Consider the following 24,266-nt stretch of genomic DNA (forward strand, 5'->3'; position numbering starts at 1 on the left):
TTTTAGCATGAAGGGCTGTTGAATTTTGTCAAAGGCCTTTTCTGCATCTATTGAGATAATCATGTGGTTTTTGTCTTTGGTTCTGTTTATATGCTGGATTACGTTTATTGATTTGCGTATGTTGAACCAGCCTTGCATCCCAGGGATGAAGCCCACTTGTTCATGGTGGATAAGCTTTTTGATGTGCTGCTGGATCCGGTTTGCCAGTATTTTCTTGAGGATTTTTGCATCGATGTTCATCAGGGATATTGGTCTAAAATTCTCTTTTTTTGTTGTATCTCTGCCAGGCTTTGGTATCAGGACGATGTTGGCCTCATAAAATGAATTAGGGAGGATTCCCTCTTTTTCTATTGATTGGAATAGTTTCAGAAGGAATGGTACCAGCTCCTCCTTGTACCTCTGGTAGAATTCAGCTGTGAATCCATCTGGTCCTGGACTTTTTTTGGTTGGTAGGCTATTAATTATTGCCTCAACTTCAGAGCCTGCTATTGGTCTATTCAGGGATTCAGCTTCTTCCTGGTTTAGTCTTGGGAGAGTGTAAGTGTCCAGGAAATTATCCATTTCTTCTAGATTTTCTAGTTTATTTGCGTAGAGGTGTTTATAGTATTCTCTGATGGTAGTTTGTATTTCTGTGGGGTCGGTGGTGATATCCCCTTTATCATTTTTTATTGTGTCTATTTGATTCTTCCCTCTTCTTCTTCATTAGTCTTGCTAGCGGTCGATCAATTTTGTTGATCTTTTCAAAAAACCAACTCCTGGATTCATTGATTTTTTGGAGGGTTTTTTGTGTCACTATCTCCTTCAGTTCTGCTCTGATCCTAGTTATTTCTTGCCTTCTGCTAGCTTTTGAATGTGTTTGCTCCTGCTTCTCTAGTTCTTTTAATTGTAATGTTAGAGTGTCAATTTTAGATCTTTCCTGCTTTCTGTTGTGGGCACTTAGTGCTATAAATTTCCCTCTACACACTGCTTTAAATGTGTCCCAGAGATTCTGGTATGTTGTATCTTTGTTCTCATTGGTTTCAAAGAACATCTTTATTGCTGCCTTCATTTCGTTATGTACCCAGTAGTCATTCAGGAGCAGGTTACTCAGTTTCCATGTAGTTGAGTGGTTTTGATTGAGTTTCTTAGTCCTGAGTTCTAGTTTGATCACACTGTGGTCTGAGAGATAGTTTGTTATAATTTCTGTTTTTTTACATTTGCTGAGGACAGCTTTACTTCCAATTATGTGGTCAATTTTGGAATAAGTGTGATGTGGTGCTGAGAAGAATGTATATTCTTTTGATTTGGAGTGGAGAGTTCTATAGATGTCTATTAGGTCTGCTTGCTGCAGAGATGAGTTCAATTCCTGGATATCCTTGTTAACTTTCTGTCTCATTGATCTGTCTAATGTTGACAGTGGGGCGTTGAGGTCTCCCATTGTTATTGTATGGGAGTCTAAGTCCCTTTGTAAGTCTCTAAGGACTTGCTTTATGAATCTGGGTGCTCCTATATTGGGTGCATATATATTTAGGATAGTTAGCTCTTCCTGTTGAATTGATCCCTTTACCATTATGTAATGGCCTTCTTTGTCTCTTTTGATCTTTGATGGTTTAAAGTCTGTTTTATCAGAGACTAGTATTGCAACCCCTGCTTTTTTTTGTTCTCCGTTTGCTTGGTAGATCTTCCTCCATCCCTTTATTTTGAGCCTATGTATGTCTCTGCATGTGAGATGGGTCTCCTGAATACAGCAGACTGATGGGTCTTGACTCTTTATCCAATATGCCAGTCTGTGTCTTTTAATTTTAGCATTTAGTCCATTTACATTTAAGGTTAATTTTTTTTTTTTTTTTGAGACAGAGTCTCACTCTGTTGCCCAGGCTGGAGTGCAGTGGCCAGATCTTGGCTCACTGCAAGCTCTGCCTCCCAGGTTAACGCCATTCTCCTGCCTCAGCCTCCCCAGTAGCTGGGACTACAGGCTCCCGCCACCTCACCCGGCTAGTTTTTTTGTATTTTTTAGTAGAGACGAGGTTTCACCGGGTTAGCCAGGATGGTCTCGATCTCCTGACCTCGTGATCCACCCGTCTCAGCCTCCCAAAGCACTAGGATTACAGGCTTGAGCCACTGCGCCTGGCCAATGTTAATATTGTTATGTGTGAACTTGATCCTGCCATTATGATATTAACTGGTTATTTTGCTCGTTAGTTGATGCAGTTTCTTCCTAGCCTCGATGGTCTTTACAATTTGGGATGTTTTTGCAATGGCTGGTACCAGTTGTTCCATTCCATGTTTAGTGCTTCCTTCAGGGTCTCTTGTAAGGCAGGCCTGGTGGTGACAAAATCTCTAAGCATTTGCTTATCTGTAAAGGATTTTATTTCTCTTTCACTTATGAAACATAGTTTGGCTGGATATGAAATTCTGGGTTTAAAATTCTTTAAGAATGTTGAATATTGGCCCCTACTCTCTTCTGGCTTGTAGAGTTTCTGCCGAGAGATCTGCTGTTAGTCTGATGGGCTTCCCTTTGTGGGTAACCCGACCTTTCTCTCTGGCTGCCCTTAAGATTTTTTCCTTCATTTCAACTTTGGTGAATCTGGTAATTATGTGTCTTGGAGTTGCTCTTCTGGAGGAGTATCTTTGTGGCGTTCTCTGTATTTCCTGAATTTGAATGTTGGCCTGCCCTACTAGGTTGGGGAAGTTCTCCTGGATGATATCCTGAAGAGTGTTTTCCAACTTGGTTCCATTTTCTCTCTCACTTTCAGGCACCCCAATCAGACGTAGATTTGGTCTTTTTACATAATCCCATACTTCTTGCAGGCTTTGTTCATTTCTTTTCCTTCTTTTTTCTATAGGTTTCTCTTCTTGCTTCATTTCATTCATTTGATCCTCAATCGCTGATACTCTTTCTTCCAGTTGCTCGAGTGGGATACTGAAGCTTGTGCATTTGTCACGTATTTCTCGTGTCATGGTTTTCATCTCTGTCAGTTCGTTTATGACCTTCTCTGCGTTAATTATTCTGGTTATCCATTCTTCCACTCTTTTTTCAAGATTTTTAGTTTCTTTGCACTGGGTATGTAATTCCTCCTTTAGCTCTGAGAAATTTGATGGACTGAAGCCTTCTTCTCTCATCTCGTCAAAGTCATTCTCCGTCCAGCTTTGATCCGTTGCTGGTGATGAGCTGCATTCCTTTGGAGGGGGAGATGCGCTCTTATTCTTTGAATTTCCAGCTTTTCTGCCCTGCTTTTTCCCCATCTTTGCGGTTTTATCTGCCTCTGGTCGTTGATGATGGTGACATACTGATGGGGTTGTGGTGTGGGTGTCCTTCCTGTTTGTTAGTTTTCCTTCTAACAGTCAGGACCCTCAGCTGTAGGTCTGTTGGAGATTGCTTGAGGTCCACTCCAGACCCTGTTTGCCTGGGTGTCAGCAGCAGAGGCTCCGGAAGATAGAATACTGCTGAACAGCAAGTGTACCTGTCTGATTCTTGCTTTGGAAGCTTCCTCTCAGGGGTGTACTCCACCGTGTGAGGTGTGGGGTGTCGGTCTCCCCTAGTGGAGGATGTCTCCCAGTTAGGCTACTCAGGGGTCAGGGACCCACTTGAGCAGGCAGTCTGTCCGTTCTCAGATCTCAACCTCCATGTTGGGAGATCCACTGCTCTCTTCAATGCTGTCAGACAGAGTCGTTTGCATCTGCAGAGGTTTCTGCTGCTTTCGTTGTTGTTGTTGTTGTTTAGCTGTGCCCTGTCCCCAGAGGTGGAGTCTACAGAGACAGGCAGGCCTCCTTGAGCTGCTGTGAGCTCCACCCAGTTCGATCTTCCCAGGGCTTTGTTTACCTAGTTAAGCCTCAGCAATGGCGGGCGCCCCTCCCCCAGCCTCGCTGCTGCCTTGCAGTTAGATGGCAGACTGCTGTGCTAGCAATGAGGAAGGCTCCATGGGTGTGGGACCCTCCTGGCCAGGTGTGGGATATAATCTCCTGGTGTGCCCGTTTGCTTAAAGCGCAGTATTGGGGTGGGAATTACCCGATTTTCCAGGTGTTGTGTGTCTCAGTTCCCCTGGCTAGGAAAAGGGATTCTCTTCCCCCTTGCGCTTCCCAGGTGAGGTGATGCCTCGCCCTGCTTCAGCTCTCACTGGTCGGGCTGCAACAGCTGACCAGCACTGATTGTCCGGCACTTCCTAGTGAGATAAACCCAGTACCTCAGTTGAAAATGCAGAAATCACCTGTCTTCTGTGTTGCTCGCGCTGGGAGCTGGAGACTGGAGCTGTTCCTATTCAGCCATCTTGCTCCCGAGAGTCCTAATCTTTTAAATTTATCCTTTTAGAAGATCTGACACTACTGTGTAAAACATGTACCTATAATATAGTCTGAAAAATAATCTCAGAGACTCTTGAAAAGTGCTGAGATATGTACTTTATATCATATATATACATGTATATACATTTAAAGCTTACCTTTTTATACCTACTACGTTGTTGATTTTGCCCTTATAAAATGATTTTGAAGATGAATTCTTAAAAATTAATATTAAAGTATCATACCAGTTTGTTTTCCTTAGACTGTATAATTTATACTTCCCAGATGGCTTACCTTTTACTAGAGTGTTTCCGAGATTCTTTTCTTCTTCTGTGTCAAAAGCTTCTATTCACTCTTTGTTTTCATTCACTTGGCCTTTGGTAACAGGTTTTTCTGTCTTTTTAGATTTCCTACCCCTTTTCCCTCTCTGCTTTCTATTTTGGGTCATTTTTTTCAATCTCTTTAGGAATCCATTCATCATTTGTAATACACATCTCATCAAGGCAGCAAATCGAATTGCCTTTTTGAAACAATCTAAAGGTATGCCTTTGTTATAAGACAAATGATGCAGAGTCTAAAAGTCACTGAAATAGTTCTGCTCATTTCCATCCTGTGGAAATAGAGATTCTCTCTAAACTTCCTTGGTAATCTTTGTAAATTGTCTGTGTGATCTTCAGGGTCAACTTTGGGTTCAAAGGCTCAGGACTAATACACCTTTGATGGACTGGATGCTGCCACATGTCTTAAAGAAACAGCCAAATTTCAGGAGAGAATATTTCCAACTGCATTCCTCTTTTTCTAAACATGTTTATTTTCACTAAACTCTTATTTCTTTTTTTTTTTGCAGGGGTGGGAAGACGTGTCTATTTAGAAGCAATATAGCTTCTTCTTTTTTTTAATATAGGCTTTGTTTTTTGTTATTTTTTGTAGAGAAAGATATTTATCTAATATTTTTTATTTCAATAGCTTCAGGGGTACAAGTGGGTTTTGGTTACATGGCTGAATTATATAGTGGTGAAGTCTGGGCTTTTAGTGTTGTACCTGTTACCTGAATAGTATACGTTGTACCCAACAGGTAGTTTTTCATCCTTCACTTCCCTGCCCCCTCTCCACTTCTGAATATCTATCACTCTATATGCCTTTTTGGATTCATAGCTTTGCTCCCATTTATAAATGAGAATATGCGGTATTTGTTTTTTTGTTCCTGAGTTACTTCACTTAGGATAATGGCCTCCAGTTTCTTCCAAGTTGCTGCAAAAGACATTATTTTGTTCTTTTTTATGGATGAGTAGTATTCCATAGTATATATACCACATTTTCTTTAACCTCTCATCAGTTGATGGACACTTAGGTTGGTTCCATACCTTTGGTATTGTGAATTGTGCTGAGATAAACATATACGTTAGGTGTTTTTGTTTTTTTCTGATACAATGACTTTTTTTTCCCTTTGGGTAGATACCCAGTAGTGGGATTGCTGGATTGAATGATAGATCTACCTTTATTTATTTGAGAAATCTCCATACTGTTTTCTGTGGAAATTATACTAATTTACATTCCCACTAGCAGCGTATAAATTTTCCCTTTTCATTCCATCTGCACCAACATCTATTGTTTTTTGACTTTTTAATAATGGCCATTCTGGCTGGGGTAAGGTGATATCTCATTGTGGTTTTAATTTGCATTTCTCTGGTGATTGGTGATGTTGAGCATTTTTCACATATTTGTTGACTGTATATCTTCTTTTGAGAAATATCTGTTCATGTTATTTTCCCACTTTTTAATGGGAGTACTTGTGTTTTTTCTGCTGATTTGTTTGAATTCCTTGTAAATTCTATATATTAGTCTTTTGTTGGATGTATAGTGTACAAATATTTTCTCCCATTCTGTTGGTTATCTGTTTACTGTGTTGATTATTATTTTTGCCCTAAAATCCTCTGTGCTCTAGCTATTTACTTCTCCTTCCCCCATCTCCTGGCAAACACTGGTTTTTTACCATCTCCATTGTTTTGCCTTTTCCAGAATGTTGTATAGTTGGAGTTATACAATATGGAACCATTCATGTCGGGCTTTTTTCACTTAATGTGCATTTAAAGTTTTAAAATGTATTTTCAAGACCTGATAGCTTGTTTCTTTTTAGCACTAAATAATATCCCATTCTCTACATTTAACACAGTTTACTTATTAATTACTGAAGGACGTCTTGATTGCTTTCAAGTTTTGGTGATTATGAGTACAGCTGCTATAAACATCCAATTGTAGGTTTTTATGTGGAAATAAAGTTTCAGCTTGTTTGAGTAAATACCAACAAGTGCAATAGTTGAATTGTATGGTAAAAGTATGTTTAGTTTTGTAAGAAACTGCCAAACTGTATTCCAAAGTGGTCGTACCATTTTGCATTCCCATGAGCAATGATGAGAGTTCTTGCTTCACATCCTTGCCAGCATTTGTTGTTGTCAGTGTTTTGGATTATTGCTATTCTTTTTCCTTAATTGAGTTTTTTATTATTATTTTAAATTGACAAATAATAATTGTGTGTATTTATGGGGCATAATGTAGTATTTTGATCTATGTATACATTATAGAAATATTTTCTATAATATTTCTAGCTATTAACATATTCATTACCAACTTTTTTTTTGTGGTAAGAACATAAACAATATTTTAGTGATTTTGAAGTATATATTATTTATTAACCATGTTCACCATACAATGCATTAGATCACTAAAAGTTGTTCCTCCAGTCTAACTGAAACTCTGTACCCTTTGATCAATGTCTTCCCATTCCCCATCCCTCTTCCTCCTCCAAACCTCTCCACCCCACAGCCTCTGATAACCATCTTTCTACTCCCTGTTTCTATGAGAACAACATTTTTAGATTTCACATGTAAGTGAGATCATATAGTGTTTGTCTTTCTGTGCCTGTTATTTTACTTAGCATAATGTCTTCCAGTTCTATCCATGTTATGGTGAATGATAGAGTTTCCTTCTTTTTAAAAGCTGTATAGTATTCATTTGTGTATATTCACCACATTTTCTTCATGTATCCATCTGTTGATGGACACTTAGGTTATTTTGTATCTTGGCTATTGTGAATAATGCTGAAATGAATATGGGAGTGCAGATATCTCTTCAACATATTAATTTCAATTCCTTTGGATATATACCCAGAAATGGGATTGCTGGATCATATGGTAATTCTGCTTTTAAGTTTTGAGGAACCTCCATACTGTTTTCTAGAATGGCTGTACTAACATTCATACCAACAGTGTGCAGATGTTCCCTTTTCTCCACATCCCTGCCAACACTTGTTATCCTTTGTCTTTTTGATAATAGCTATTCTAACAGAATATCTAACAGAATAGTGTGAGATGATATCTCATTGTGGTTTTATTTTGCATTTCCCTAATAATTAGTGATATTGAGCATTTTTTCACAAACCTGTAGGCCATTTGTATGTCTTCTTTTGAGAATGTCTGTTCAGATCCTTCACACATTTTTTAATTGGATAGTTTGTTTTCTTGCTGAGTTGAGTTCCCTATGTAATTTGGGTATAAACCCCTTAATCCCTTAACAGATGTAGGGTTTGCAAATATTTTCTCCCCTTCTGTGGGTTGTTTCTCCCCTGTTGATTGTTCCCCTTGCTGTATAGAAGCTTTTTAGTTTCATATAATCCCATTTTCCATTTTTGCTTTTGTTGCCTGTGCTTATAGAGTCTTACCCAACAAATCATTCCCCAGACCAATGTGATAGAGCTTTTCCCCTATCTTCTTGTAACTTTACACTTTTAGGTCTTGTGTTTAAATATTTAATGCATTTTAAATTTATTTTTGTATATGGTGTGAGATGATGTCCCAATTTCATTTTTCTTCAGGGGATATCCAGTTTTCCGAATGCCATTTATTGAAGAGACTGTTCTTTCTCCATTGTGTGTACTTGGCAACTTTGTTGAAAATCAGCTGAATGTAAATATTTGGAAAATTTCTAGGCTTTCTATCCTGTCCTATTGGTTGGTTTATCTGTTTTTATTGCCAGTAACATTCTGTTTTGATTACTATAGCTTTATGATCTGTTTTGAAATTAGGAAGTGTGATGCCTCCAACTTTGTTCTTTTTGCTTAAGATTGCTTTGGCTATATGGGGTGTTTTCTGGTTCCATATGAATTTTAGGATTTTTTGATTTCTGTGAAAAATGACATTGGAATTTTGAGAGAAATTGCATTGAATCTGTAAACAGCATTGGATAGTATGGACATTTAAACAACATTAATTTTTTGAATCCATGAACTTGGGCTATTTTCTCATTTATTTGTGTCTTCTTCAGTTTCTTTTATCAAAGTTTTATGGTTTTTTTGTTAAAATTTCATCATTCTAACAGGTCTATAATGGTGTTTCCTTTTAATTTGCAGTTCCCTAATCCAATTATAATGTTGAGCTTCTTTTCATGTCATTATTTACCATGTTTCTGTACATCTTCTTTAGTGAGGTATCTGTTCAAGTCTTTAGCTCATTTTAAAATTGAGTTCTTTTTTTATTATGTTTTAAGAGTTCTTTGTATATTTTGGATAACAGTTATTTATCAGATATGTCTTTTAAAAACATTTTCTCCCAGTCTGTGACTTCTCCTTTCATTGTCTTGATATGGTGTCTTTCACAGAGCAGAAGCTTTTAATTTAAATGAAGTTTAACTTATTGATTATTTATTCATGGATCACGGCTTTGGTTTGTATCTAAAATCAAGTTAATTTTTATAATAAAAATACTACTTTGCAAAGAGTATGATAAACTTTTGTACCTTGCTTGGCAAAGAGTATGATAATCTTTTGTATCTTGATACCTTAAGAGCTAGATCCAGGTCGGGAAAGGTAGCTCATGCCTGTAGTCCTAGCACACTGGGAGGCTGAGGTGGGAGGACTGCTTGAGCTCAGAAGTTTGAGACCAGCCTTGGCAATGTAGAGAGACCTCATCTCTACAAATAATAAAAAAATTAGCCAGGCATGATGGTGCATGTCGGTGGTCTCAGTTTCTCAGGAGGCTGAGGTGGGAGAATTGCTTAAGCCTGGGAGGTAAAGGCTGCAGTGAGCCATGATTGCACTACTGCACTCCACCCTAGGCAACAAAAAGAGACCCTGTCTCAAAAAAAGAAAAATTGCTAGATTAAATAACTGTTAGATATATTAATAAATGATGTTCGTTTTATAGCTGTATAGTGCACTATGTAAAATTGTAGTTAGAGTATGTACTGAATCTGGAAAAATAGTAAAACCTTTTTCATCAAAATTCTGTTTGGTAGCACTATTTGAGAAAGAATATTGATCTAAAATGAATGATTTGACCCAGAATTTCATATTTAATATGTATGTGCAAAGATGACATGCTTGATTATAGCTCTTATATTCTCCAGGCACAGGAAAATATTGACTTCTTAGATGATGGCTCTAATTCTTTTGCAACTGACTTGTCATCAGGAACTATTAACCACAAGAAATACATCAAGTTTTCTAAAACAATAGAGAAGAAAATTTCACCGGAAATTAGGAGTTTGAGCCCAGAATATAAAAAAATGTAAGTTAAAAACTCTGAACTTACTTTATTGAATTATTCTTTTGCAAGTTAAGAGTGCCAAAACGTAGCTTATGTGTTCTCATAATGTACCATGTGTATAGGATCATGCATATTTGTGGTCATTCTTTTAGTAGCATAATTTTAACTCCCAAATAGCTGTTCTTACATTTTTTTTGACTTTTCTCGCAGCCATGTGGAAGTCTATAGGCTTCCATGTTGTCTAAGTCGGTTCTCACATTGTTTTAAAGAACTACTTGAGACTAGGTAATTTATAAAGAAAAGAGGTTTAATTGCTCATGGTTCTGCAGACTTTACAGGAAGCAAGGCTGAGGAAGCCTCAGGAAACAGAATCATGGTGGAAGGGGAAGGGGGAGCAAGCACACCTTCACAAGGCCAGCAGGAGAGAGAATGAAGGGGGAAGTGCCACATACTTTTAAACAAACAGATCTCATGAGAACTCACTCAGTATCATGAGAACAGCAAGTGGGAAATCTGCCCCCATGATCCAGTCACTTCCTACCAGGTCTCTCCCCCAACATTGGGGATTACAATTCAACCTGAGATTTGGGTAGGGACACAGAGTCAAATTGTATCACATATGGAAGCCTATAAGGAAGCTATAAGCTAACTGGAATCGTAGGATTCCAGTTAGAGGAGAACAATTATCCATATGTCTGTTAAGTTTGTCTTAAAGAGAATTTAAGAAGGAAACAGAAACTTCTTTCCTCTTGGCTTGACTTTGTGCCTTCCATGAAATTAAGATATTTGAATCTTTTTTTTTTTTAGATAGAGCCTCACTCTGTCACCCAGGCTGGAGTGCAGTGGTGCAACCATGGCTCACTGCAACCTTCACCTCCTGGGTTCAAGTGATTCTTCTGCCTCAGCCTCCCGAATAGCTGGGACTACAGGTGCATGCCATCACACTCAGCCTTTTTTTTTTTTTTGAGATGGAATCTCACTCTGTTGCCCAGGCTGGAATGCAGTGGCACGATCTTGGCTCACTGCAAGCTCCACCTCCCGGGTTCAAGCCATTCTCCTGCTTCAGCCTCCCGAGTAGCTGGGATTACAGGCGACCGCTACCATGCGTGGCTAATTTTTTGTATTTTTAGTAGAAATGGGTTTTCACTGTATTAGCCATGATGGTCTCGATCTCCTGACCTTGTGATCTGCCTACCTCGGCCTCCCAAAGTGCTAGGATTACAGGCGTTGAGCCACTGCGCCCGGCCAAGCTATTTGAATCTTTTAGCAGTTCTTTCTTGTATGCTGCATTGCCTGGTTGCCTTTTGTTAGTTATAGAAGTTCTAGCATTTTATATGCATGTAGGAGAAATACTCAATCTGTATTTATTATTATTTATAAAATGACTGAAAAATAAAAAAATACAAAAGCCTCTGGGAAACATTCAGAGCTTATGTCACTTTATCTTTAACTAAATGCTCATCTTACCTGTTGGTGAAACTGGAAATTACCTACACATTATGATTGGAGAGGCACCTAAATAAAAATCTCCTCTACCTTCCAGAAATCTGTATTTCACTTTTATTTAATCTAACGTTTTCACCACTACTCCTGTTTGGTAGATGGCAAAAGATGAAGCAATTATTTCTAGAAGACTACGATAAAACTTGTTGCCTAGGAAGAAAAGGAAGGTCGTGGAAGCATCCCTTTATCTTCTTCCATTAGCATTGTTCAAGATAGGTTAGCACTGTGGAAAGCACATGCCTCAAAAGAATGGGGTACAGTGCATGTTTTCCCTTGTAAGTGGGAGCGAAACAATGGGTACACGTGGACATACAGAGTAGAAAATAGACATTGGGACTACAAAAGGGAGGAGGGTTGAGGGTTGAATTTTGTGCTGGGTACACTGAAAGCCTAAACTCACCACAATGCCTATGTGCTTGTAAGAAATCTGCACTTGTGCCCTCTAAATATATAAAAATAAAAAAAAATAAAAACGGGGTACAGGACAAATGTTTTTACTTATTCATTATGTATACCAAATCATCCTTATTCTGTGAAATGTGTGAAACAGCTCATAATTAAAAAATACACTTACACTTTTGTTTACCTAAATAAGGAAACTGAGGCAAAATTAATATAAGTAGAGAATTTGTTTGGGTCCAGGATGAGGACTGCAGCCTGGGAAACACTTGGGAGGTACTCTGGAGAACAAAGGAGAGGTTCAAGTTTTTAAAGAAAAAAGGTACCAATCAGGAGATGGGTTGATTACAGAAGTTGTTTTTCAGGAATTCTCACTGGTTTACAGAAATAACATTGATTAGTGATTGGCTATACAGTGCGAACTCTAACATATGAGTTATGGTATCCAGTGTATGGCATTGTTAGGTTAATTTGTGGCTACTTGGTGACAGTCTAGAGTCCACATAGCAGGCAACTTTGAAATAATTGCTTAGCTCAAGGGGATGTGAGACAGTGACTGCTATCTCATTTTAATGCCTCTTTGGGCCTGATAATTTAAAGAGGCCTTACATTCATCAGATTAAAATTTTATTTTCTTTATCATTTTTTGAAAAAAGGTGAAAGATCAAAAGTCATGTAATGGAGTGGAAGTCATGATTATACTAGAAGTAAGAAGGCTCAACTTCAATAAGCATATATGGGGTATATAAAGCACCAGTAAACTGCAAGTTGCAATTCATTAATGGGTCATGAAATCAGTTTAGGAGGTCACTACTAGTTTTTCTTTTTTTTTTTTCCTTTTTGAGGCAGGAGTTTACTCTGTCACCCTGACTGGAGTGCAGTGGCATGATCGTAGCTCATCGCAGCCTGGACCTCCTGGGCTAAAGAGATTCTCCTGCCTCACACTCCTGAGTAGCTAGGATTACAGGTGTGCACCACCACGCCTGGCTAATTTTTAAATTTTTTGGAGAGGTGGGGTCTCGCTATATTGCCCAGGCTGGTCTTGAACTCCTGGCCTGAAGCAGTCCTCCCACTTTCGCCTCCCAAAGTGCTGGGATTACAGGTGAGAGCCACTGCAGCTGGTTTACTACTAGTTTTTTTTTTTTTTTCAATAAATAAGTTAGAATAGAATTGAAAACATTAGAGTGCTTTTCCCTCCTCCTGTCTCTCTCTTACTTTCTACTGCACCTCTTCTCTCTGTGTATGTATATTATACCTCAATAGAAAATGTACTTTTGACTGTAGGTCATAGACAAAATAGTTGAAAGTCCTTGCTTTGAGACTAGAGGACTGCAGAGGGATCTAATCATATGGCAGCTTCAGGGAAGTGAAGAGCAAAGTATGGGGGTTCACAGGGTATGAATTTGGGAGATTGGATTTAAAGGGATAGTGTGTCAAAAAAACTAGATACTTTTTCTTGGAGAAATAAATCAGAAAAAAAAGAGCAGGGTATGCCGTAAATACATATAATTTTATTTGTCAATTAAAAAATAAATTGAAGAAACACAATAAATACATATAATTTTATCTATCAACTTAAAATAAATACATAAAATTGGAAAAAAAGGCCAAGGTACTTGTTAAAAAAGGGGAGTGGCATAAATTATAATTTTTTTTTTATGTCACAATTTTGCTTAGGGCTGAGTTCACCTGAATCTCTCGTAGATATAGTCTAGTTAGTCTCTGTCCTGAGGAGTTGTTCTTGAAATTTAAGTCTACCCTAGATTACTTGAAGCACACGTAAGAGTATGTGTCTTCTCTTCTAAAATTTAATTCAAATGTAATTCATAATTACATTTTATCTTATTGTTGTATAGTTTATGGCAGTGGTCTCCAGCCTTTTTGGTACTAGGGACCAGTTTCATGGAAGATATTTTTTCCACAGACAAGGAGATGGGGAGGAGGCAGGGGTGGTTTCTGGATGAAACTGTTCTACCTTAGAAGATCATCAGGCATTAGATTCTCATAAGGAGGCACAACCTAGATCCCTTGCATGCACAGTTCACAATAGGGTTTGTGCCCCTATGAGAACCTAATGCCGCCGCTAATCTGACAGGAGGTGGAGCTCAGGTGGTAATGCTTCCTCTCCAGCCACTTACCTCCTACTGTGTGGACCAGTTTTGGTTCACAGCCCAGAGGTTGGGGAACCCTGGTTTATGGAATGTTTGTGTTATGAAAGGTCTTGAGATCGCACTACTGTGCTTTTAGCCTGGGCAACAGAGCAAGACTCTGTCTCAAAAAAAAAAAGAAAAAAAAAAGGGTTTTTGACCGTCCAATTAAGAGGAAAAAGGAGAAATAAGAGAAACAATAAGAAAGAAGAATGTTGATTAAAAAGAAGTTCAGCTTCTAATGCCCAAACTTTAGTCTTGAAATACCATTTCTTATTAAAAGGCTCTTTAGAGAAGTGCTGATTGCATGTCTGTGAAAGGAAATGTACAGTAAGCCTGGAACATCTTGTCTTCCGGAGATAAGGAAACTATTAATAAAAAAGACTGCTACCAGGGAATCATCAGAAGGACTCAAGAGCCTGCTTGAAGAGGCTCCCACCTTTTCCTATAAAAGATGAGAAAATTGGAGCATCAATAATTATAATAATTTCAGGGAATTAAACTGCATCAAATACATTTAAGTCTATGTGTTCAAAATGGTATAAAATTATTTTGTCATTTTTAGAGGTTACAAGTGAGCCAAGTCTTTGTTATGAAAAGCGGTAAAAAAAGGAAAACAATAGAGCAATTATCTTGCCTTTCTTTCTTCTTCTTTTTTAAATCAGTTGAATCTCTCTGTATCTTGCCATTCTATATGAAACTGTACCACTGGGCAACCAAATAGTACATGAGAGAAAGTTTCTATTTGTAGACGTATTCTAGTAGCCAGGCATGGTGGTATGTGCCTATAGTTCAGTACTCAGGAGGCTGAGGTGGGACAATCACTTGAGCCTGGGAGTTTGAAACTGTAGTGTGCACTATAATCACACCTGTGGATAGTCACTGCACTCCAGTCTGGGCAACTTAGCAAGATCCCATCTCTACACACAGAAAAAAAGAAATATTCTAACTAATGATTGAAGGAATGATGGATTTATAATATAATCACTTTGCAGTCTCTCATGATTTTTTATTTTTATTTTTATTTATTTTTGAGACAGAGTCTTGCCCTGTCACCCAGGCTGGAGTGCAGTGGTGCAATCTTGGCTCACAATCTCTGCCTCCCAGGTTCAAGCAATTTTCCTGCCTCAGCCTCCTGAGTAGCTAGAACTACAGCCATGCACCAACACACCTGGCTAATTTTTGTATTATTATTATTATTTTTTGTAGAGACAGGGTTTCACCATATTGTCCAGGCTAGTCTCGAACTCCCGACCTCAGGTGATTTGCCCACCTTGGCTTCCCAAAGTGCTGGGATTACAGGCGTGAGCCACCATGCCCAGCCAGTCCCTCATGATTTACTAGATCTAGTTATTATTTATAAGTAGCTGCTAATACCACAAATAGCCAACTGGACATTATGTGCTTCCTGATGGAATAACATCACCACCTAGAGAGTGGTTTTGCATCTCCCTCGACTATTGAACGTTAATATGTTCAAGCGTCTAGAATCCTACAACCATGGTGATACAATCAGCAAAATCCTGACTGTGGAAAATCTACAGGACAAATGACCTAGTAATAATAATTATAATGATAGTAAAATGTATAGAAGGAGAACTTATAGATGAAAAGAAGTTAAAAAGGCATTTCAGTCAACTGTGATGCTGGGATTTTATTGAGTCCTGATGCAAAATGTTAAGAAGTTTTATGAAATTTACAAGACAACTGGAAATGTGAATGCTGCCTGTATATTTGATGATATTAAGAAATTGTTAATTTTTAGCTGTCATATGGTGTTTTTTTTTCGTTTTGTTTTGTTTTTGAGATGGAGTCATGCTGTGTCACCCAGGTTGGAGTGCAGTGACTCGATCTCAGCTCACTTCCCAGGTTCAGGCGATTCTTGTGCCTCAGCCTCCTGAGTAGCTGGGACTGTAGGCATGTGTCACCATGTCAATTTTATTTTGGTATTTTTAGTAGAGATGGGGTTTCATCATGTTGGCTAGGCTGGTCTTAAACTTCTGACCTCAAGCAATCTGTCCAGCTTGGCCTCCCAGAGTGCTGGGATTACAGGTGTGCGCCACCACACCCAGCCCAATCTCTACAAAAAAAGACACCTTGTAGAGATTTCTATTAAAATCCTTACAAATGAAATAATATACTGTGATTTATTTCAAAAATAATAAGGGATGGGAACACAGGCATGGGATATAGATGGAATAGGATTGGCCACTGTTGAAACTGGGTGATGGGATTCTGTATATTTTTGTATATGTTAGAAAATTTCCATAATTAAAATTTGAAAAGAATAAGAAAAAGCAAAAAGAAATTCAAGAGTGATTCCAATTTCTGTGTCATTTAGATTTGAAACGTCAGTATTTCTTTGTGGAGAAGAAAAGTCCTCTGATTTTTTAGTACAAAAAAAAGGTGGGAGAAAGAGTTTACAAGTACAACAGCACAGTAAAAGAACTGAGGTAAATAAAGATTTGGAAATTTTTCTTTTACCTTCAAGTGTTTTCCTTAGCCCTCAAACATTCCCTTATATTTTTTAGTCCAAGTGTTGAAATGTCAGAGTCTTAAATATTACTACCTACTCTTGCTCCTCCTCTTCTCTTCTTCATTCTCCTTTTCCTTCTTCTTAAAAAAAAAAAAAAAAAAAAAAAATAGAACAAGGAATCTTTCAGGAGCTTATGAAAAATTTGCCTTTTTTTCTATTAAACTTATTTTTTTTGTCTTTTTTACTGTGCTCTCTCCTAACATTTTTGCTTTTGTAACAGGAACACTAGGTGTTCTTTTTTTTTTTTGAGACGGAGTCTCGCTCTGTCACCCAGGCTGGAGTACAGTGGCCTGATATCCGCTCACTGCAAGCTCCGCCGCCTCCCGGGTTCAAGCCATTCTCCTGCCTCAGCCTCCAGAGAAGCTGGGATTACAGGCGCCCGCCACCACCCCCGGCTAATGTTTTGTATTTTTAGTAGAGACGGGGTTTCACCGTGTTCGCCAGGATGGTCTCGATCTCCTGACCTTGTGATCTGCCCACCTCGGCCTCCCAAAGTGCTGGGATTACAGGCGTGAGCCACTGCACCCAGCCAACCCTAGGTGTTCTTTGGTTTGTGGCAATGTAACTCCAATCTCTGCCTTCATCTTCCCATGAGTCTTCACATGGCCTTTTTTCCTGTGTCTGTATCTCATCTCCTTCCTTTCTCTTACAAGCACGCCTGTCATTGTATATTTCATTTCAAGATCTTAACTTTATTACATCTGCAAAGACATTTTCTCCAAATAAGGTGATAGTCACAGTTTCAGATATTAGAACATGGAATATCTTTTTGTGTTGTCACTCACTATGATATACTTAGAGGTGTATTTCCTTTTTTCCCCTCTGTCTTAGTATTTGCTGTGCTTCTTAAATCTGAGAATGCATGCCTTTCTTCAATTCTGGAAAATTCTAATATATTTATCTTTTAGAATATTTCCCCTCTTTCAATCTCTTTACTGTCCCTTTTGTATCTTCTATTAGATGTGTATTAGATTTTGTCATCCTGTTTTCTATATTCTTTAACATTGCTTCATATTTTTCATCTATTCTGTCTCTCGATTTTGTTCTTGGTAATTTCTCCCCATCTTCTTTCTAGTTCACTTATTCTTTATCTAGCTGAATCTAATCTACAGTTTAACCTTTCCTTTGGGATTTTAATTTCAGTGATTCTATTTTTTACCTCCAGAAATTTTATTTGATGGTTCTTTTTTTTTTGAGATGGAGTCTTGCTCTGTCGCCCAGGCTGGAGTGCAGTGGCTGGATCTCAGCTCACTATAAGCTCCAACTCCCGGGTTTACACCATTTTCCTGCCTCAGCCTCCCAAGTAGCTGGGACTACAGACACCCGCCACCTCGCCCCGCTAGTTTTTTGTATTTTTAGTAGAGACGGGGTTTCACCGTGTTAGCCAGGATGGTCTCGATCTCCTGACCTCGTGATCTGCCTGTCTCAGCCTCCCAAAGTGCTGGGATTACAGGCTTGAGCCACCGCGCCCAGCCTGATGGTTCTTAAAATATGCCGTGTGTCATGTTTTTTGCTCATATTCTATAGTTATTTCAAGATTGGTATCTGATCAATTCACTATATGAAATTTTTGGGGGATCTAAATGTTGTGTTTGTTGTTTTGTCTGATTCTCACTCATGTTAACTTGTTCTTTGGGTGTTATATATATTTTGTACATTCTTTCATATATAGTTGATCTAAATCTGTGGAAATTTTCAATTTGCCCTTCTTCAAGAGAATTTTTAAAAAGATAATTTGCTTTTGCCTTTGCCATGCGCTTCAGAAGTATTACAAATCAGAGGTCATTTTAAATGAAGTTTTTGGTTTCTGTTTCCCTGGCCCATATATTTGGTGTAGATTTGACTTCCAAACTCATGTATGTAGAGTTATGATTATGACTAATCAGGAGGAATAGTCTTTCTTTTTTTCCAACCTGGAGCTGGGATGGAGACATGTTTTAATCATACTGGGGATAAGTTTTTTCCTTCCCCACTCTTGCTGAAAACATTGTCTTTTGAAGATATTGGTTCTGTATGGCATCTCAGTACCAATTCCTGTCAATCTTGTGTAATGTGAGAGTCTTTTTTCCACATCTTGCATGGTCATTAAAACTCAGTGCTCAGGGTTCCATGTAAAATTGAAGACACCTATAATTAGAATTCTCATTTTTCTAAAGTGCTACTTTCCTCTCCACCTAGTTGCTTGCCTTTTTGGAATCGTGTTTATACATGCAATCTTAAGTGGATAATTTGCTCAATGATAGAGATAATCAAAAACAAAATTACCTGTATCATTTGAATAACTGTGTTGATTCTCCACATTGCACTTAAGTCAAAGCCTTTATATGTAGCCTAGAGTCTGGTGGCTAAGTCTTCTTGTTCTCTCTATAACATAGGTTTTCCCTGCTTTGTAAAATCCATTACTATATATTGACCAACTATTAATGACATGATTAAGTGCATACTTAAGAAAACCATGGTTTTGCAAAAGAACATTGTATAGTTTATTTAAATTTTACTTTATATTAAATGTAATTTAATTACAAAAGGCAATTTTACACCAGAAGCATAATTAATGAGGAGCCAAGGTATGATTAATTATCTTATAAGAGTTTTATCATCCAAGAATGCTGAATTACCAGTGTGACCTCAGGCACCAACATACTTGCATTTGGCTCTAGATTATCCCTCCTTTTCTGAAGCTGTCAAAGGAGAAGGTGACTAGGAAAGAAAACTCTTTATGCAAGTTGCCGAATCAGTACAGCATTCACAAGACTTCATCACCGCTTTGTACATCTTCCGCAATTACTCGGTATTTAAATCCTTGTACTGTGTTTCTTGAAGGTTGGGTTCAGACTTGGGTGTTTCTTTCCAGAATCATTTATCCCTTCTACATAAAGAATATCAAGTAGCTTATGCTAACTATGCTCTTAGGATTGTGTAGAGATAAGAGCGCTGTATATGGAATTGGAAGACTTAGATTTGAGTCCTGATTGACCTCACATGCTTAGGCTTTTGTAAAATTTACATCTCTGGGTATCACTTTCCACATCTGTATAAGGATCTTGTACTAAATGGACTCTTAAGATGTCTTCCAACACTAACATTATATGATTCCAGTTATTTACATGTTGCAGTATTAGATAAATCATCTTTTCCAGACATTTTACTGATAGGTGATGGAATCTGAGATTCTTTGGCTGTTTAAAGATGTTCTTGTTTGCTTTATTATAATAACTTCCTTAAAAATTTGCTGTGACTCGTATTAAGAATAGGAAAAATTGGACCACAGTCAAAGGATAGTAGGTCATGGGCACTATTTACAGACTAAGGTAAATTCTGCTTTATAGAAAAATATCTCAAAAAGAAATAAGGTGGGACTTCTGACGTGAAGAATACGGAATTTTCCTTAACTTGGATAGTTCTTCAAGAAAGGTTCTTATGAATCTCAGACTATTGGTAGGTTTGCTAATATTTTAAAATGGAATTTGCATATTTTCATTGCCACTTTCTAATATGACTGTTTCTTTGACAGGGAAAAGGAAATGCTGTCTAACCTCTACATGACATTATATGATGAAGTAACCCATGGATATTTACACTCACAAGAATTAAGTGGTAATAAGAGGTTCTAAAATTTCTTGAATACATTTCCTGATTATGTGCTTTTTAGGAATTGTTTCAGCAGTTAGTGCCTCTTCATCTACTTTTAATGGCTTATGGTATCAACTGGTAATACATGATATGCAAATGCTGCAGGCTCTGAGGAAGCAAAAGTAGATAGTTTAATCCATAAATATCTTTGGTTGTATTGGTTAAGATAGGTAAAATATAAGATGTAGCTTATACTAGTTCAAGTGTATTTTTTGGAAAAATGTCTGCATATGACATCATGGATAAATTAGTAAGTGCTGGAGTCACTGATATCACTGGAATTTAGTCTTTGGTATCTTAAGGCTTATACTACCCTTCACGCTTTCATGACACTGACCTCTCCCATATCTTGGGCTTCTCCTTTATACCTATGGAATAATTTCGCATAGTTTTCCTTTTACCTTAACTCTGGTTGTCATATTGTGTATCTTAGTGTCCAAATGGGTGACTCATACTGCTGTAGCTTCACACTTTCAAAACCAATTATTTTACCTTGATTCCCCTGACCAACACTGATGGCCACAAATTGCACATTGTCATTATGTGAAAATCTCAGACTTTAATGTCTTATTCTTTACTCACAATCTCTTATGCTTCCAGCTCTTTTTATTTAGAATTTTATTTCCTTGACCTCTCCATTTGGTGCCACTATGATTGTATGATTTCCAACCTCAGCTGCCCTTAGCACCAGTTGGTATTCCCTTTAAGTTGTGGTGTGATCTCTCCTGTTTCCTTTGGTACCTATTCCAAACCTTCACTACTCACCTCAAATACTCAATTATGTCATCTATCCAACTTTAAACATTTAAAAATGTTTTACTTAATTAAAATAAAATTAAAACTTGCTAGTCTGAAATCTATGAAACTTAATCTTTTCTGCCCTGTTTCTTTTGAAAAAAATTTTATTGTGGTAAGAATATTTAACATGAGATCTACCCTCTTAACAGATTTTAAAAATGTAGGTTATTCTTATCTATAGGCATAATATTGTACAGTATTTCTATAGAACTTATTCATCTTATGTAACTGAAATTTTGTACTCACCGATTAGCAACTCACTATTTCCTCATACCCCCTGTTCCTGGCAACTGCAATTCTATTCTTTGTTCCATAGGTTTGACTATTTTAGATGCTTTATATAATTGGAATTCTGTAGTATTTGTCCTTCTTTAACTGGCTTATTTCACTTAGCATAATGTCCTTCAGATTCATTCATGTTATTACATATGACAGGATTTTCTTCTTTTTAAAGGCTGAATGATATTCTATTATATGTATATAATATACTTTTTTCCCCCTTATTTATCTGACATTTAGGTTGTTTCCACAGATATTTAGATTGTTTTCCATAGGCTGGCTATTGTGAATAGTACTGCAGTGAACAGGGGAGTATTACTGTCTCTTCAAAATCCTGATTTTAATTCTTTTGGCTAAATATCCAGAAGTGGGATTACTGGATCATGTGGCTTTGCTTTTTCGTAGAGAGTTAGTAAAGGCTGTTGGGAAGCTTCCTAAACTCCTTGATACTCCTACCTACAAACAACATTCATGTCCTTTCATCTTGTCTCATTGGAAAAGGTGCCCTTTCACCAGACTAATCCTTTCATTTCTTGATTTTCTTCTGCTTTCTCAAGGTCTATGCTTTGCTAATTTTTACTCAGTAGTTTTCAGAAAAGCTTTTTGAAGGAGTTGTTTTCATTAGTTGCTGAATTTTCTCACTTCCCATTTCATGGAAATCTGGCTTCCACCTCCAAAATTCTACTAAAACTTAATAAAGTCATTATTATCAACTTTTTAGTCATTATTTTGTATTTATCACTGTCAGGGCTGGGTGAGGTGGCTCGTGTCTGTATTCCCAGCACTTCGGAAGGCCAATGTGGGAGGATCATTTGAGACCAGGAGTTCAAGACCAGCCTGAGCAATATAGTGAGATTCCATCCCTACAAAAAATCATAAAAACAAAAAATTAGTTGGGCATGTTGGCACACAGCTGTAGTCCTAGCTACTGGAGAGGCTGAGGTGGGAGGATTGTTTAAGCCCAGGATTTCGAGACAGGAGTTTGAGACTGCAGTGAGCCATGATTGCACTACTGCATTCCAGCCTGGGCAGCAGAGAAACTCTGGCTCTAAAAAGACAAACAAAAACAGCACTATCATCGATTGCCTCTTTTCTTTTCTTTTTTTTTTTTTTGAGACGGAGTCTTGCTCTGTCGCCCCGGCTGGAGTGCAGTTGCCGGATCTCAGCTCACTGCAAGCTCCGCCTCCCAGGTTTACGCCATTCTCCTGCCTCAGCCTCCGGAGTATCTGGGACTACAGACGCCCGCCACCTCGCCCGGCTAGTTTTTTGTATTTTTAGTAGAGATGGGGTTTCACCGTGTTAGCCAGGATGGTCTCGATCTCCTGACCTCGTGATCCGCCCATCTCAGCCTCCCAAAGTGCTGGAATTACAGGCTTGAGCCACCGTGCCCGGCTCGATTGCCTCTTTTCTGAAAATATAGTATCCACTGAACCAAAAAATTCAGTTCAATAGACTCTTTTTGGAGAATTTCTTCTTAATTAGGCACTGGAAACAGAAGAATGAAAAATCTTGCTTCGTAGAAGCTGACAGTTTAGTGAGGGATATTGACATGCAAGCAATCATAATACCAAGGGCTTTGACTGAGATACATAGTAAGTGCTATGGGAACACAGAGGAAAAATTTACTATTCCCAGGGCAAGTTGTGGAAGCCTTTGCCTATATGCCCTTGTGCAACTTTTGTGACAGTTTCTGAAAGTTCTTTAGGAAACAGGTTGAAAGATTTGAATATTAAAAGATTGAAGACGGTGGGGTAAAAAAGAAAGAAGTTTGAAAGGCTGAAAATACAGATTTGCTCCCCTTTCTTTTAGTGATTATTATTTTTTTGAAAGATAGTTGGGGGAATAAGGATAATTATTCTTTTTGATTAATTAACTAACTGTTTTGTTATGTCTGTACAGCACTTCATAAAGCCTGTAAAATTTTTAGTAAAATTCGAAGTGGTAAGATTTATGTGAATGATCTTCCAGTGATCCTTGGCATCTTGAGAATTTCTATAAGTGATTTAGAAATGCGACAGGCACTAAAGACTGTTGATATTGATGGTAAGTTTTATCTTTTCAGTATTAGTTTAAGGATCTGCAATCATAAATATGTTTGTCAGATTAATTACAAATGATAGGAAAGCTAAACCTTAAAATGTATTATAAAAACATCATTTTTGGTCATATTATATGTTATGAAACATTTTTATATGTTACAAGAACATTACTTACAATAATGATATTGAAAATTGGCCTCAGGTTTATGTAATTGGTTTGATTAATTACTAGACTGGATTATGACTTATTCTCATTATTGTTCCATGCATGGTCTAATCTTATTTAGTTATGTAATTTAAATAATGTAATAAGTACTTGACCCAACCACCCAAAATAAAAAGTAGGACCTTGTCAATAATTTACATCTAACCGTAAACTTTACTAAGCAACCTATTATTCTGTTTTCCCCAACCTGAGGTAAGAATTATCTTGAATCCTATATTCATTATTCTCTTATTTTTCTGTTTAAATAGTATTATTGTTATGGATAGGTATTTTTGTAAAATAGTTCAAAAATTTTAGTTGTTTAAAAAACTTTAGTAAAAAGTTTTTCATGCTGTATATAATCTTGTTTTTTTCACTTAATATTATATGACTAAGATTTATTCATATTGTTGTAAATGTGACTAAGATTTATTCATATTGTTGTATACTGCTTTTTTTTTATATTCCTGCCATCCTTGAATTGATCAGCCTTTAAAAATTATGGTTGTTCTAATAGATATATGGTTATTATCTGATTGTGGTTTTAATTTGCATCTCCTGAATGATTAAATAATGTTGAATATATTTTCATGTGCTTGTTTGCCATTTGTATATTTTTTGCCCATTGAAAAATTGTGTTCTTATTATTGTATTTTGAGATTATTTATATATTCTGAATATAAGTCTTTTACTGGATATGTGATTCTTAGATATTTTTTTCCATTCTGTGGCTTGTCTTTTTATTCTCTTAAGAATGTTTTTAGAAAAGGAAAAGTTCACACTTTTGATGAAGTCCAGTCTACAATTTTTATTTTATGAATTGCTTTTGATATCTTATCTAAAAGATCTTTGCCAACCCAAAGTCACAACAACATCAGAAAACAAGTCAAAGTAGTTCATTAAAATTTGGACAGATGTTTCACTGTT

The 24,266-nt window shown here is 37.3% G+C and overlaps 1 protein-coding gene across 2 annotated transcripts in view; it reads left to right on the forward strand.

The window, feature by feature from the left end:
- EFCAB13 (EF-hand calcium binding domain 13) overlaps window positions 1-24,266 on the forward strand; it is a 130,727-nt gene that overhangs the window by 9,685 nt on the left and 96,776 nt on the right. Inside the window, exons 3-7 of one of the 2 annotated variants that reach the window (XM_026448065.1) lie at window positions 9,661-9,821; window positions 16,191-16,302; window positions 19,046-19,176; window positions 19,900-19,982; window positions 22,995-23,138. In XM_026448065.1, the coding sequence (XP_026303850.1) occupies window positions 9,661-9,821; window positions 16,191-16,302; window positions 19,046-19,176; window positions 19,900-19,982; window positions 22,995-23,138 (631 nt within the window). The remainder of the gene's footprint in view (window positions 1-9,660; window positions 9,822-16,190; window positions 16,303-19,045; window positions 19,177-19,899; window positions 19,983-22,994; window positions 23,139-24,266) is intronic. The other variant, XM_026448066.2, reaches the window with a different exon arrangement.

The sequence above is a fragment of the Piliocolobus tephrosceles genome, chromosome 16 (genome assembly GCF_002776525.5).
Source record: "Piliocolobus tephrosceles isolate RC106 chromosome 16, ASM277652v3, whole genome shotgun sequence".
NCBI lineage: Eukaryota > Metazoa > Chordata > Mammalia > Primates > Cercopithecidae > Piliocolobus > Piliocolobus tephrosceles.